The sequence below is a fragment of the Lutra lutra genome, chromosome 1 (assembly GCF_902655055.1).
Source record: "Lutra lutra chromosome 1, mLutLut1.2, whole genome shotgun sequence".
NCBI lineage: Eukaryota > Metazoa > Chordata > Mammalia > Carnivora > Mustelidae > Lutra > Lutra lutra.
Window position 1 is genome coordinate 198,900,130 of NC_062278.1, and position 15,893 is coordinate 198,916,022.

General features: G+C 36.6%; 1 protein-coding gene across 1 annotated transcript in view; it reads left to right on the plus strand.

The window, feature by feature from the left end:
- The window catches only part of ERC2 (ELKS/RAB6-interacting/CAST family member 2), a 937,761-nt gene that overhangs the window by 372,617 nt on the left and 549,251 nt on the right, over positions 1 to 15,893 (plus strand). The window contains exon 9 of the mRNA XM_047691669.1: positions 15,473 to 15,640. Within this exon, the coding sequence (XP_047547625.1) occupies positions 15,473 to 15,640 (168 nt within the window). The remainder of the gene's footprint in view (positions 1 to 15,472; positions 15,641 to 15,893) is intronic.

The window sequence follows — 15,893 nt, forward strand, 5'->3', positions numbered from 1 at the left end:
CTTTGTGGGTTTTCCTTTGTAAGTTACTCTCTGCTTTTTTTTTTTTTTCATGCTGCTTTCAAAATTTTTCTTTATCACTGTATTTTGCCAGTTTCATTGCAAATGTCTTGGTGTGGATCTGCCTTTGTTGATTTTGATGAGAGTTCTCTCTGCTTCCTGGATCTGAATATCTGTTTCCTTCCCCAGATTATAGGAGTTTTCAGTTATTATTTCTTTCAATAAATTTTCTTCCCCCTTTTCTCTCTCTTCTTCTCTGGCACGCGTATAATATGAATGTTACTGTGTTTGATGGAGTCACTGGGTTCCCTAAGTCTGTTCTTATTTTTCATAATTCTATTTTTTTCTCTTTTGTTCGGCTTGAGTACTTTCCATTACTCTGTCTCCTAGGTCACTAATTCATTCTTTGCTTCTTCCATCTTGTGATTCATTCTATCAGGCATGTTTATCATGTCTTTTTTTTTAAATTAACATATAATGTCTTATTAGCCTCAGGGGTACAGGTCTGTGAATCGCCAGGTTTACACAGTTCACAGCACTCACCATAGCACATACCCTCCCCAATGTCCACAACCCAGCCACCCTCTCCCTACCCCCTCACCCCAGCAACCCTCAGTTTATTTTGTGAGATTAAGAGTCTCTTATTATTTGTCTCCCTCCCAATCTGTTTCTCATGTCTTTATTGAGCCCTTTATCTCTGATAGGTTAGGTTATTCTTTTTCTCTTGTTATGTATCTCACTCATGTCTTCCACTCTTTCTTAAGTTCAGTGAGTGTTCTTATTATCATTACTTTAAATTCTCTATCAGGCATGTTACATTATCTGTTTTGCTTAGATCTCTGCCATGACCTTGTCCTATTCCGTCATTTAGGGTAAATTTCCCTGTCTTCTCATTTTGTCTAAGTCTCTGTGCCTGTTTACTGTGTTAAGAAAGTCATCTACATTTCCTGTTCTTGAGAGTGATAGCCTTATGAAGTAGTTTCCTGCAATGTGGCGTCCCCTCCTCCCCAGGGTCTGGCACTTCTGGGAATGTCTCCAATGTGTGCTGCTTGTGTTCTCCTGTTTTGTCCTGGCCACTTTATCCTCCAAGCCAGTCATCTGCAGAGGCTCTTTTTGCTTGTTGTGGGCAGTGTTTGGTCACTGGTCTGAATGACATGTTTTAACTAGGTGTGGTCTGGTCTACTTGTGAAATGAGACCTGTCACCATCACTGCTGGAACTTCCCCATAGAGAGATTTGGTGTGAGCAAGGGTTTAGGCTGATCTTCTTGGGGAGGGGGCCTGGTGTGCTGGGACTGAGGCAAGCATGACTAGCAGGTGTGGTTCCACTGAATGTGGAGTGTGGGGCTTGTTGTATTAAGTAGCGAGTATCTGTACTGAACTGGTTCCCACAAGTGGGCCTATAGTAATGCTGAGGGGCATAGGAGGGAAATGGCATCAGCCAGTTCCTTTGTTCCCAGAGGTGTCTCTGAGTGCTGTCTCTCTGGATGTGCTCCAGTTTCCAGAGCATTTTAGAATTGGACAGAGAATAGAGTTACTATTTGCCACTGTGTAATATAATATATGGCTGCAAATAATGTATTTTATTTTTTATCATATATCATTATTTATATGTAAGTGTATATTATATATAATTAATAGGCTAAGATATGAATTTGAGGAGTCTAGCTTAAGAGCTTCTCTATACAGCTATTACTCTTACTTGGCTTTGAACAATGTATTAATAATATACTAGATAAAGTCTTGGCAGTTATAATATGTACTGCCATAAATAATTCTTCAGGAAAGATTGTGCCCCTGCCTTCTCCTCTAACTGCAGCATTTCTGCCCTGAGAAGTGGTCAATTGGAAAGGCAGATGACCAGTTGATTTCCTGGGAACTCTGGGCCTGATTGGATTTATGTTACTCTGAGCTCCCCAGAACAGTCAGTGGGGTGCCCTAGTTAACTTACAACTGTAATTGACTAATCTTAATTTAATCCTTGTTTTTATCACTTATGTAACTGAGCATATGGTAGATATTCAACAAACTCTTACTTATTTGCTTATGTGTTCTTCCAGAAATATTCTATGTACACATAAGCACATATTCCTTCTATCATTCTAAGTTGGAAACATTATTATACTGGAACTCACATTGCATTTTATATTTGTTTTTTGCAAATATTTTCTCATTTGCCTTTTGTCTTTTTTCATGAAGGCATTTTCATTTTTATTTAGTCTTATTTGTATATCTTTTCCTTTATGGTATTTGAGCTTTTTCTCTTGCTTAGGAAGTACTTCTATAGAGTATTCGCCCACTTATCTGCAGTTTTTCTTTCCATGGTTTCAGAGATTCAGTAGGAGCCTAATGCTGTGTCAAAATGCCTATGTCATTCACCTCATTTCATGTCATTATGTAGGCATTTTATCATTTCATATCATCACAAACAGAAGGGGGTGAGTATGATAGAAAAAATATTTTGAGAGAGGAAGAAGGAGAGAGACCACATTCACATCAGTTTTATTATTGTATATTGTTATAATTATTATATTTTGACATTAGTTATTGTTAATCTCTTACTGTGCCTAGTTTATAAATTTTATAAAGTTTATCATAGTTATCTATGTATAGGAAAAAACATAGTATATATAGAATTTGGTACTATCTATGGTTTTAAGCATCTACTGGAGGTTTTGGAACATATCTCTGCAGATCAGAGGGGACTACTATACTTTGGAAATAAAAAGAAGAGCCCCCATAATTTTTTCTAGAATTATCATGGTTTAAGTTTTTTACATCTAACTCTTTACTAGGAATTTATTTTTGTGATTAGGAGTTAGTTAAGTCTTTATTTTTATTATTTTTGTAAGTTGACAGTCAGTTTTCAGTCATTATTAATTTAAAAATCCATATTTTCTTTATTGAATCTAAATCTCACTTTTATCATATAAAATATATTTCCATAAGTATGGGGTGCCTGGGTGGTTCAGTTGGTTGAGTGTCCAACTCTTGATTTTGGCTCAGGTCATGATCTCAGGGTCATGAGATTAAGCCCTGCATAATCTGCTTGAGGTTCTCTTTTTCTCTCTGCCTTCCCCCTGATCTTGTCTGTCTCTCTCTCAAATAAATAAATAAGTCTTTGAATTTCCATAAGTGTGTGAATCTATTTTGGATTTCCTCTTTGTCTTTCTGAATCAATGCCAAACTCTTTTAATTACCAAAGTTTTTTTAAAGTTAACTTAATTTTTTCAGTGTTCCAAGATTCATTGTTTATGCTCCACACCCAGTGCTCCATGCAATATGTGCCCTCCTAAATACCCACCTCTAGGCTCACCCATTCCCCCACCCCCTTCCTTCCCAAATCCTCAGTTTGTTTCTCAGAGTCCACAGTCTCTCATGGTTTGTCTCCTGCTCAGATTTCCCCCAATTCATGTTTCTTTTCCTTCTCCTTATGTCCTCCATGTTACTCCTTATGCTCCATAAGTAAGTGAAACCATATAATAATTGACCCTCTCTGCTTGACTTATTTCACTCAGTATAATCTCTTCCAGTCCTGTCCATGTGATACAAAAGTTGGGTATTCATCCTTTCTGATGATGGAATAATATTCCATTGTATATATGAACCATATCTTCCTTATCCATTCGTCTGTTGAAGGGCATCTTGGCTCTTTCCACAGTTTGGTGATTGTGGCCATGGCTGCCATGAACATTGGTGTACAGATGACCCTTCTTTTCACTACATCTGTATCTTTGGGGTAAATACCCAGTAGTGCAATTGCAGGGTCATAGGATAGCTCTATTTTTAATTTCTTAAAGAATCTCCACACTGTTTTCCAAAGTGGCTGTACCAACTTGCATTCCCACCAATAGTGTAAGAGGGTTCCCCTTTCTCCACATCCTCTCCAACACTTGTTGTTTACTGTCGTGTTAATTTTGGCCATTCTAACTGGTGTAAGGTGGTATCTCAGTGTGGTTTTGATTTGAGTTTCCCTGATGGCTAATGATGATGAACATTTTTTTCATGTGTCTGTTAGTCATTTGTATGTCTTTGGAGAAGTGTCTGTTCATGTCTTCTGCTTATTTTTCGACATGGTTATCTGTTTTTTGGTTGTTGAGTTTGAGGAGTTCTTAATAGATCTTGGATATCAGCCAATATATTTTAGTATCTGGATCACTCACTTTCAGACATCATAAAAATTTGGGGTTGATAATGACTTTAGAGGCCATTGAACAAAATTGTATTGGTTTATAGAGGTGGTACCTGAGTCCCTGAGAAGCAAGTGATTTCTGCAAGTGATTTCTGGCACCTCCAAGTGCCGGCAGAGCCATAAATGAACCTGGAAGCAGCCTGGTGGAGTGGATGTTAAACCAGAAGATGGGGCTTTAATGCAGTCTACTGAGATAGCTCTACAGGCCCTCAGAGCTTCAGTGTTATTACTTGTAAACAATAACTCCCTCCCAGGTGGCCCCGAGGAATGCATAAGACACCCTGGTGCATCACACTATGAGGTACAGGGGACATCTTGAAAATATTCAGTTGACTCTGAGCTAGGGCCTTCTGAGTCTAATTAAGTGGTGTGTCCTCAGTTCACCACACTCAAACATTTCATATCTATGCCATGACTTAAAATTTCATGGCTAAAAGATACTCGATAAACAATCTTTCCGAAACACTTCTGAAAGATATTATGTGTTCTTAGAAAATCAAGGTTTTTGTGCTGAAATAGATGCAGGAAAAGGCGAGTTAGGTAAGATCTTTGTTATGGGATGTCAAAACTTTAGTATACTAATGTCTACCATAAATTAGGAAAGCTAGCCACATTTCCCCAGTTAGCTTGATCATGGAACACAACTCTACTTCTCCATTTAATATTTGCACAACACCCAGGAAGATTTCAAAGAATAAATACTATTTACTTAGAGAAGTTTGTTTTACACTTGAGAAGAAAAATAAATTCCTTTTAAAAGAAAAAAAATGAAAAGAATGTTGTAGACACTCAGTATTGCTTAATGTAATAATTATTACTTTTGTTACTTAATTAGGTACAAAGAGAAGACTAGGCATGCCTATAACTTACAGACCTATGAAGCCAAATCAAAATCATGCACTAAATGAAAATATAGTGCCAAAGTGTATAAAATTTAAACTAATGATATTAAGTTTATATGGAAAAAGATTATTTGCTAGACATTAATTTATACTTGATATGAATATGGTGCCAACCACTATGGCTCAGGTGCTAGTAAAGGAGGTCTGCATAGTGGTGTTCTGTGAGATACCGTGCTTTCTCAGATTGCTGTTTCTGTAGTTCTGGTGAACCCCTTGTTTGCATGGCCACCATGATGTCTGATGGCAAAGATTTTAAGGGAACATATCAGAGAAATAAGAAGTCCTTTTGTGCTTTCTCCATTTTACCCCCAAAGGAATCTTAAATGCAAACACAAAGGCAGATATTGAAATCTTTTAACAATTCTTGCTTATAATGAGTTATTTTTTGATCCAGAATAAATTGATTTAACTTTTGAGATAATCACCAAAAAGAAAAGACAACATAAAACAATTCTTGTAGCAAACTAATGTACCCTTGATCACAGTGCCCATCCTCCTGGAGTCTGGGTCTTGATTTGAGTGATATGACTTTAAAATATGGGTTTAATTATCCTTTAAATAAAATGACTATAGTTCCTTATTTCTCAGTCATTAACAAACATGTCAAGCATACCTAGATGGAGATTACTTATCTGGATTTATTGAAAAGCACTGACTTTGAGATCATAAAATTATTACTTAATCTAGGTACTAAATTATCAGTGATTTTAGTTCTTTGGGCTTCAGTGACAGTTTACAAAGTTCATGGCATATTTAAATAGAAACAGTATTTAAAAATTTCATGTTAAAATGCATCTTCTTGTTTAAATATAAAGTGCTTACTTGAAGGGAAGGTGCAATATGAATGATACATGGTGTTTTCTTAAACTTGTTTTTTTGATAATAGTGAATGTTTTGAAGATGAGGTTTTTAAATGTTAGAAGGTACTAAGATTGATAGCTTTGCAAATTGGTTTTAAGTATTTTGAATTTATAACTATCATCATGTTGCAAAATAACATTGACTTTGGAATGGCTTACTTCCTTTTGTAGTAATTCAAAAATATTATGACAGCTATAGTTTTATAGTGAGCATAAAAACCAGTGAGGTAAGTTCAATGAGGTAAGGTTAGTGTTGGAAGTTTTATTAACAAAAACTTTAAGTATTAACACATGAGTTACAATTCCCATGTGTTTTCAGAAATTTGCTGGAACTGAACTGAACATTAAATTTTGAACTTTGGACTAGTCACTTAAAACCACCTAATTTTAGTGTAAGAAGTAGCCAAAAACTTAAGTATGAAAACAGGCTTTATAAAGTTGGCTGGATTATTAACCCACATATGATACAAATTCTTCCATGTGGGTGATACGAAGCACTCTTAACCAAGCATTGTTTTCTTCAAGTAGGTGGCATGTGGGTCTTGAGTAAAATTTTTTGACAGGTAGGTAAGACAAAATGCATCTTTACAACCTGAAAATCTCAACTGTGTTATTAACAAGCTGGTGATTGTAACTTAACTTTTATAACCACAGCATGTGGTTATCCAATACTAAATATCCCTGAATTTTAGTTTTTCTGTTGAAATAGTGTAAGGGCACAGACTTATAATTTAGGAGAAAGGTATATTGTAAAGTATGAAGCACTTTATAATATAGCTATTATTGTTTCTTTTCGTGCTATCTAAATATCTTAAAATACAATATAGGTTTTTTGCCTTGGTCAAATGCATAAGCTTTTGATTGCTAAAGGTAAGCCAGTCCACAGAAGCAGAACCATGTAGTCCAATTATTCCCAGTCATTATCAATCTACTGACTGAGTGAGCAATATGACAGTAAATACATCATTGACATTCCCCTTGAGGAGCTTAAAGGCATAATAGAAATGACCAAATCTCTTGCTACTCATAACTGTGTGGAGAAGAGAGACCTTAAAAATAAAGATAAAAAACAAGGAATCTTTTTAGGAAAGGGATATCTCTTGGTTTTCAGTGGTATTGATGTCATCTTTTTACAAGTGTTTATTAACTTGATTTCAAACTGCTGCTTTTAAGTGGGAGTTAATTTTAAATGGATAGTAGATGTCCTAATTAGTCTTTGGGAGGAATATAAATAAAAGTACAGGACTGCTTATCCATACATAAATTAGACTGTAGTTCAGGTCTGTTGTGTCAGGGTCTTCCAAATTATATAACCATTTACCTTTTGGATGCTTCCTTGCTTCTCAAACTATGTGTAACTTAATCTCAGACTCTTGTTTTCCCACCCCTAAGTCTGATTCTCCCTAATCTTTCCCTGCACAGGCAATAGTTGCATTATCCAAAGAGTTTCTTCAGCCAGGAATTATTTTTGATTCCTTCCTTCCTTTCATCCCTATACATATAAACCCTTAGTTCTGCCAGCTGCCTTCTGATTGTATCTCAAAATATGTCTCAAGTACAGCCTAGGTCTTCCTCTCTATCACCTCCATCCTGGTTGTGGCAGCTACTGTCTCTCCTCTGGTTGACTGCTGTAGCTCTCTACCTGTCCCCAGACTCCATTCCTGCCTCCTGTCTATTCGTATAACAGCATCCAATTGTCCCATTCATGACCAATAAAAAGACTATTTGGCCTTTAATAATTTCCATGCTTTCTGGTTCAACAAAGTACACTATATTTACCTTGTATGTTTCTTGCTACAAATCTAAAATTAATCATTTCTACCATGAAACCGATTTCTTTTAGTGAGATACGGTTTTTAAAGACCACGGTCTGAGCATTTTGGTTAGGTATTCATTGACACAGAAGTAGTCACTTTTTCTAATCTGTTTTTGTTTTAAGATTATTTATTTATTTATTTATTAGAGAAAGAAACAGAGTGAGAGAGAGGGAGAAGCATGAGTGGAGTAAGGGGCAAAGGGAGAAGCAGACTCCCTGCTAAACAGGAAACCCAGTCTGGGACTCGATCCCAGGACCCCAGGATCATGATCTGAGCCAAAGGCAGATGCTCAGCTGACTGAGTCACCCAGACTCTCCTTTCTTAAAGAAGCCTCTTTGATGGACAGAGCTAGAAAATAATTTTTTAAAAGAGAAAATACATCATCTGTTCATAAAGATCAGTGAAGACCATTTAGTGTTCTAAGATTGCACAGTAAAGAGCAACTATTGGTTAAATATACCATTTTACTGAATACCAAAGTATCTTTCCAGGTTTGATTTACAATAGCTGATATTTGCTAAATCATGAATTTTATAATTTTGTGTGCATACAAGCACAAACATATACATTTTCACCAATAAACACAAATATTCACAAATCAGCCTTTTGTCATTCCATTTTTATAAGTATTTTATGTAAGCTTTTAGATTTTATATTTGTATTACTTCCCACTTACTCTAAAAATTGTGTTTACTGATGATATTGACATAATCATTGTTTTCTCTACCTCACCTCCAACTTTACCAATATATGGTTCATTCAATAAGTCATAGACCTGATGGCCTTATTAAAAAGTTGTATGTCTAAGCTAGAACAATGCCTAGTACAAAATTGATTCTTAATATTTATTAAATGAATGTGTATTCTAGTTATATATTTTTTTAAAAACTCCTAGAGAGAGGAAAAATCTGAAATCAAAATAGCCGCAGAAATCCAAGAGTAGAAGGGCATAACCCAACCAAGCATAGTGTAAGAGATAGACATAACCTCATCTATATAGCTGGTGTTTGATGGTACAGCTGCTGAAGGACATTTTTCTGAAAGGTAACTTTTGCTATAATTAGGATTGGTATAAAAAGAGTTTTTAAAAAGCAATGATTATTCTAAATTCTTCTCTTCAACAAGACTCCAGAAAGACTGTGCTAACAGAATCACCAACCAGTTAGGTCATTGACAGTTATGTGGTTCTCTTTGACAAAGATCAGGGATGGTTAGACAAGGAAGACTGTAGGATTCATGCCCCATGACCTTGCCTTTATGTAGTACTTCACAACCTCTCAAAGTGCTCCTTCAAGTTCCTGCTGTCCATCCTTTTGAGGCCAAAAATGGTTTACTAGCTGGCTCAATGATGCGATGATATTTTCTGGGTAGAGCTCAGCCAACCTTGTTTGGGCCAGAATCCACCCTAAAGCATTTTTATGCAGGGGATATTGAAATCTAAAGGTTGAAACTTTTGTGCTTACTAGTCATAGACTTGCACTGTCCAAAGTGATAGCTATGAGCCATATGTGGCTATTGAACACCTGGATTGTGGCTTGTCCTAATTGAGATATGTTGAAAGGGTAAAATACATGTTGGATTTTGAAGAAAAAAGAATGTAAAATGCCTCATTAATATTTTTCATATTGATTACAGGTCAAATAATGTTTTGGATATAGTGGGCCAAATTAAATACATTATTAAAAGTGATCTTACCTGTTTATTTTTATTATTTTTTTTACAGGGCTACTAGAAAATTTAAAATTACAGATGTGGCTTACATCATATCTACATTGGACAAACCATCTCAAATCTTGTTCCTAGGAGAGTAGGAGTACTTGTGTAGCATTTCTAGCCAATCTACACATCTCAAACACCACTCACATCACCAAGGAAAAATCACTCCTCACACATCAATTATGTTAATTGACCAGATTTCAGGTGTTCATCAAATATAAAGAGTATCTTGGAACTTTTGGTAGCTGACTATGGCATGCCAGCTTTTAATTAAAGTCTTTCATAGGCTAATTAACTACCCCTAGAGAATTTATTTCCAGTTGGGAAATACACCCATCCACCCACCCACCCTTAAGCCCCTACACACACACACACACACACACACTATACAGTGTATGCTGAAATATTTTAAAGTAAATGACAGACAATATAACACCAGGCTACTTGTCAGAGCACAAAATCTTATTTGCTGAGTCTCCACTTTTCCTGAGGGCTGCTGATTAGCAATCTTTATTGCATTCCTACAGTATATAAATCACTGAGTTAGTAGTTGTAGAAAGCAGAAGAGTATAATAACAATAGCGAAGATTTATTGAGTGTTTCTAGGTGCCAGGCACTGTGCTAAGTGCATTACATTTAATTTAATTTAATCTTCAAAATAACTTGATGAAGGAGGTATTGTTATCATCCTCATTTTGCTTCTAACACCTTACTGTGTTCCTGAAATTTGGAAGGCCTATGGGTAAGTCCGTGGCCATTACCATGGGCGTCTTGAACATATATATTTGCAATGCAGAGACTTTTGCAAAACAGAGTTGTCCACTTGGGTCACTTTACTATACAAATGGAAGTTCAAACCAATGTGCTTCAGAGTATTCTTCCTCTTTGATCTTTTTCTCTCTGTTCCCAAGATCTTGACATTTGACCTTAGTGTCCACTCCCCAGGGTTCCGCTACTTGCTCCATTTAGTTCTGTCCTTGCTTTCTGTCTTTACCCCCCCTTCTTTGAATTTGGGGTGAAAGGCTAGGGGAAAATAGATTTTGAGGTCCTACACATAGAAGGAGTAAAGGGAGGAATAATGGCCCTTTTTCTTTTAGGTTTGTAGCAATTTCTAAGACCTTTCTAGTTTTAATGTACCCACTCCTTAGCAAAACCAGTGGAAATTATAATAATTTCTGAGTAGTTTGACACATGATACTGTAAATCCAGCCCATGTTGAGGGTTGAGGATTAGAGCAACAGAAGGTAGGGAGTGACCCTGCTTCTCATGGTCACTTGGATCCAGATTTATGGGGGTTCTACCATCTTACAGCTCTACCATCTGGAAAATGTAGCTTTCAAGATCTTTGAGTAAGGGAAAGAATGTGGGGATGGATGGACAGGAAGTGACATATGTCCCTTCTGCTTACATTTCATGAATAAAACACATACCCCCATCTTGCTGCAAGGGGCTGGGAAGGGAGATCTTCCCTGGGTTCAGGAAGGAAAGGAGAATTGGATGTGAGTGAGAACTAGTGGTTACCACAATAGCAAGTTTTCGATTTTAGGTTATTTTTAGTGTTTGGGTCTTTGGAGGCTGTGTACATTATACATACTTTCAACTTGAAACTTTCTCCCCATTTGAATGATTGCAAGTTGAATCAAATTCAAATATACCCTTAATCCAAGTCTGCTATTAGGAAAAACAAACAAACGAAATTTTGAATGTGAAATAAAACTATATTGGGAGTTTTGTGAGTGTTCCAGTTTCATTTTCTTTTAAAATTGTTCTTTGTGATAGTGTGTTTATTCAATTCCTGAAGTGTTGTCAAGTAAGTTGTATTTAATCTGCAAAAATTTTCAAGTGGCTCCTTTCCCCTCTCAAGGGTTTTAAATTTTTTTTTAATTTTCTCAAGTTGTGCTGTAGTCATTTTACGTTTGATTTTTTAAAAATTATTTATGGCACATCAAGTAGCACTTAGTGTTTGGTCACAACATTGAAACTGTTTCCGAAGCCTATGCAAAATACAGCAGAAAGGTCGGGAAGCTTATGTATAGCACTTCTAGAAACATACCTCACCATTGGAACTGCTTATAATTCCTGGGTGCTGACATAAAGATTAATAATATTTAACTCTGATTTTGGCAATTTTTGCCTATTTTATTACCATGGTCCTTTTCTTTCAAGTTAGTACCTGGAGCTGAAGTGATAACAAATATTTCATTTTTTATACTGCCGGATAAAAGGTTAAATTTTCATAAGTTACAAGCTCTTACACACACACACACACACACACACACACACACACACACACACACACAACTGGATCAGAAGGAAATGAGTAATTCTCCTTAAATGAAAGGATTGTCCTAGTTTTAACTTTAGGTGACTAGTTCCCATGTGGTTAAGTCATATGTAAAAATTGGAAATTCAGCCTATGGGTCTTTGTGTGCTGACTATATCATATAGTTCTAATTTTCTTTTGTTTTCTGGGAAATGATGGTGCTCTTTGCCTTGCCAAGTTTTATTATTGAGTCAACTGCCAAAGTTTAAGAGAGAGAGAGTCAAGGCCCTTAAAATTATTTGGTGTTGAGTGAAGAGGCAGAGAAAGGTATTTCATATTCCCAAACATTTTAACTTTTATGTCTCTACCTGATGTTGGAATATAATCTAACCGTCAAGGCTTTTCTGATTCTTTTATAAATGATGTACACTGTTGAGTGAAGTCCAGACATTTGTGAGGAGAACCCAATTTGGAAATACATATTCAAATTTTTAATTGACTGTATTCTTTCTTTCCTGATCTTCCCTGTATTTAAACTTCTGTGTATCAGGAGGCCTGTGTGCCTGCTTGGGGTTTTGCACCATCTGGAAGTTAAAATTTGATTTTTAGAAATGATGTCATATTTGCTTACTGCAAACTGGGCTAATGTTGGTTTAGAATTGGATGCAGTTCAGGTCAAAGTTTTATTTTTTAAAAAATAGACCCTTAAACCTCATGTCTTGATTCTAAGAGACTGCAAAGCTATAAGGGTAGGCTGAAGTGATTGAAGGTCATGATTAAAATTCCTTTGAAACTAATAAATGCATTTGGGCGCATAGAAAATAAATTCCCAAACAGAAAACCTTAGCTGGCACAGGCTGTTTCCTACCATTTAGAGTTTGGGTATTATGAGCAGTGTGTTGATTGTGGCCATCCTTACTCTCTATCTTACTCCTGGAGAAATATTCTTACACCTAGGGTTGTGTCTCTTCTAGGCTCAGAAAGATGTGGCAGGACATTAATAGATCACTTGTGGCAAGAAGGCACAGTAAATGTTAAGCATATTATTTATCATTACAGAGTGTCTTTTTCTTTTATTTATTTATTTATTTATTTGACAGAGAGAGAGAGAGATCACAAGTAGGCAGAGAGGCAGGCAGAGAGAGGGGGAAGCAGGCTCCCTGCTGAGCAGAGAGCCTGATGCGGGGCTTGATCCCAGGACTCTGGGATCATGACCCGAGCTGAAGGCAGAGGCTTTAACCCACTGAGCCACCCAGGCGCCCCCAGAGTGTCTTTTTCTAAACTCTCTCCAGCACAATTTACTACCTCCCATGTTGTAATTTATTTATATCTAGTTTTGAATGTTGAGTGTTTCCTCTACTCTAGATATAGACCATCCATTTTTGACAGCTAGAATGCAGGACTAATGGGACCACAGTTTCTTCTCAGATTCACACTGAGTCCTGGTCAGCCTGTGGGAAGTCTCTACAATTGAATGTAACCTCTTCTAGCCACTACAGCAGATTCCTTAAACCTCTGATGGCCATGCCTCTTCTTATGTAAGGGCCATAGAAATCTAGGGGCTGGGAAGTGAAGGGGATATTCATGTCCTAGGGATCTTCCCTTGACTAAATGAAAATTCACGCCAGCTGCACTAAAGCTTAAGCATCCTGGATTCTCAAATGACCTAACTTTGTTTCAAGTCCTCTCCATCTACCAAACTAGAATAACATCTCTTTGGAGTTTCATCCTATCTGGCAAAAAAAAAAAAAAAAAAAAAAAAGAAATGCAATTTTTAGTTTATACATAAAAGATGGCACTCCAGATTATAGTAGTGGCTATATCCCCTTCACTTCCCAGCATCTAGATTTTTATGGTTCTTATCTAAGAAGAGGCATGGCCATCAGATGTTTAAGGAATCTGCTGTTTTCACCTTGTGTGGTCACAGAATGTCCATCTTGTCTCATAATGTGGCCAGGGTCCTTCTACCAACCGGGCTTCAAGCATTTGTTTCACCCCTTCCCTTGCTGGGACCTCCTTTCTAGGACAAAAACTGGAAAAACTCTCTACTCATCAACCTCCCATCACCCTTGACCTTTAGAAACACAACTTTAGTGCTTCTTTCTTGGAAAGAGGTAAAAAAGGGAGTTTCTACTCTGATAATTTTATTTCTTTTTAAAAAAATTTTTAATTTTTAAAAAAATATTTTATTTATTTATTTGACAGTGACAAATCACAAATAGGCAGAGAGAGAGAAGGAAGCAGGCTCCCTGCTAAGCAGAAAGCCCTAATGTGGGGCTCGATCCCAGGACCCTGAGATCATGACCTGAGCTGAAGGCAGAGGCTTTAACTAACTGAGCCACCCAGGCGCCCCTGATAACTTTATTTCTAATATCATCATTCTTTCCTGATGTATTCTACCTAAGACTGATTCTTGCCTTTAACATAAAAAAATGTCAGACACTTAGGGGGTTCCAACCTTTTTGTTCTATAGATAGGGAAACTGAGGCTGGAGGGCTGGTAGGGGAGTTATTTGTCTTAATTCTCATAGCTAGGTAGAAACAGAACCCAGCCTAAAACCAAAGTGTCTTTTCCAATGTGCCAACTTGCCTTTTGAATCTGTGTCCTGATAGAATTTATATATCTATTTATTTTGGCTTATTATGGTATTCCTGCCTCTTTTTTCTTTTTAACATTTTTGTCTTTTTTTTTTTTTTTTTTTTTGGTCCAAATTTTATTTGCTGGTAGTATAATAGACAAATGCTCAACAAGACTTGTGATGAGATGCAGCAGACCCCTACTTACCCCTATCCCATTTCTTCTTCCCCAAGACAACCTATTTTAACTCTTTTTGCCTGGTTATTTTGGTATCTCTAAGTAGCAAGCTTGCCTCACTACTACTACTTCTTCTTCTTTTTTTTTCCCCCAAACATAATTTAATTTTTATTATTTTGTTTGTTTTCATTATGTTCAGTTAGCCAACTCACTATTTCTTGATTGTTGCTGTAGCTACTATCCATCAAATTTCTGGTATGGAGGGTGAGGATTAAATTCTCCCATCACCCCCAAATCTCACATTACCCACATAAACTTTTTTTGCACTTGGTCTTTGGAATATTAAGTGTGAAAAATAAAGCTTATGTTTCCTCATTTTATTACTGAATTTGAAAAGCAGGAATTGTAATAATCTAATTTTTGAGCTAAGGTAGAAATAGGATTTTTTGTATCTTTTTTGTTTCTTTAATATTTGGAAAGCAGTCTTTCATAACACTGGAGAATGGTCATTTCCATAGCATTTCCTTCCTCTTGGCAACCTGTATTTTTCTAATTCATGAGTGTTTCTCTACTTGTCAGTCTTGTTCTTCCAGATGTCTGTGGCATGGCTCATTGTGTTCTCCATATTCTTGGAGGATGCTGCAGAGCCTGAGCAAGGTTGTACCCTCCCTGCACAATGGATTATCAATGTGCTTTGTTTTCCAGCTTAGGGTTCATAACAGGGAGATATACTACTATTTCATAAAAACTTTTGATTTTAAAAAAAGCATCACTGTTCAGATACACACACAATGGGACTTTAAGGTAAATACAGGCTGTTAAAACACATGGCATTGAGATGAGCATGAGCAATGGTACGACCATGCTGTGCTGAAAAGGCACACTGCTGTCCCACTCCCTCCCAGGGCATGACTGATGGTTACTGATGACCACTGTGTAAAACTGCCCCCTTCTTTCTTTTTCCTGACTTCAGGTAGATGCGCTGAGGTTACGACTGGAGGAGAAAGAATCTTTTCTCAATAAAAAAACAAAACAGCTGCAGGACCTCACGGAAGAGAAGGGGACATTGGCCGGAGAGATTCGAGACATGAAGGATATGTTAGAAGTGAAGGAAAGAAAAATCAATGTTCTTCAGAAGAAGGTGAGTAGCTGACATAAGCTCTTTAGCTTGGGAATTGGAATCATCCACGTTCTGTCATTTCAGAGAAATTTTTGAGCACATGGAAGAGAAGAAACTATTTTTTTTAAAGTTTTAGATTAGGAAGTATAAACTTTTCACTTACTGGTATTTAACTTACAGTTTGTTGTATCATGCCGTTTTTAGCATAGCCTGATGAATTTTCTATTTGATTACCTGAAAACTAAATAGTGATGATTGTTTCTATATTTTCCAG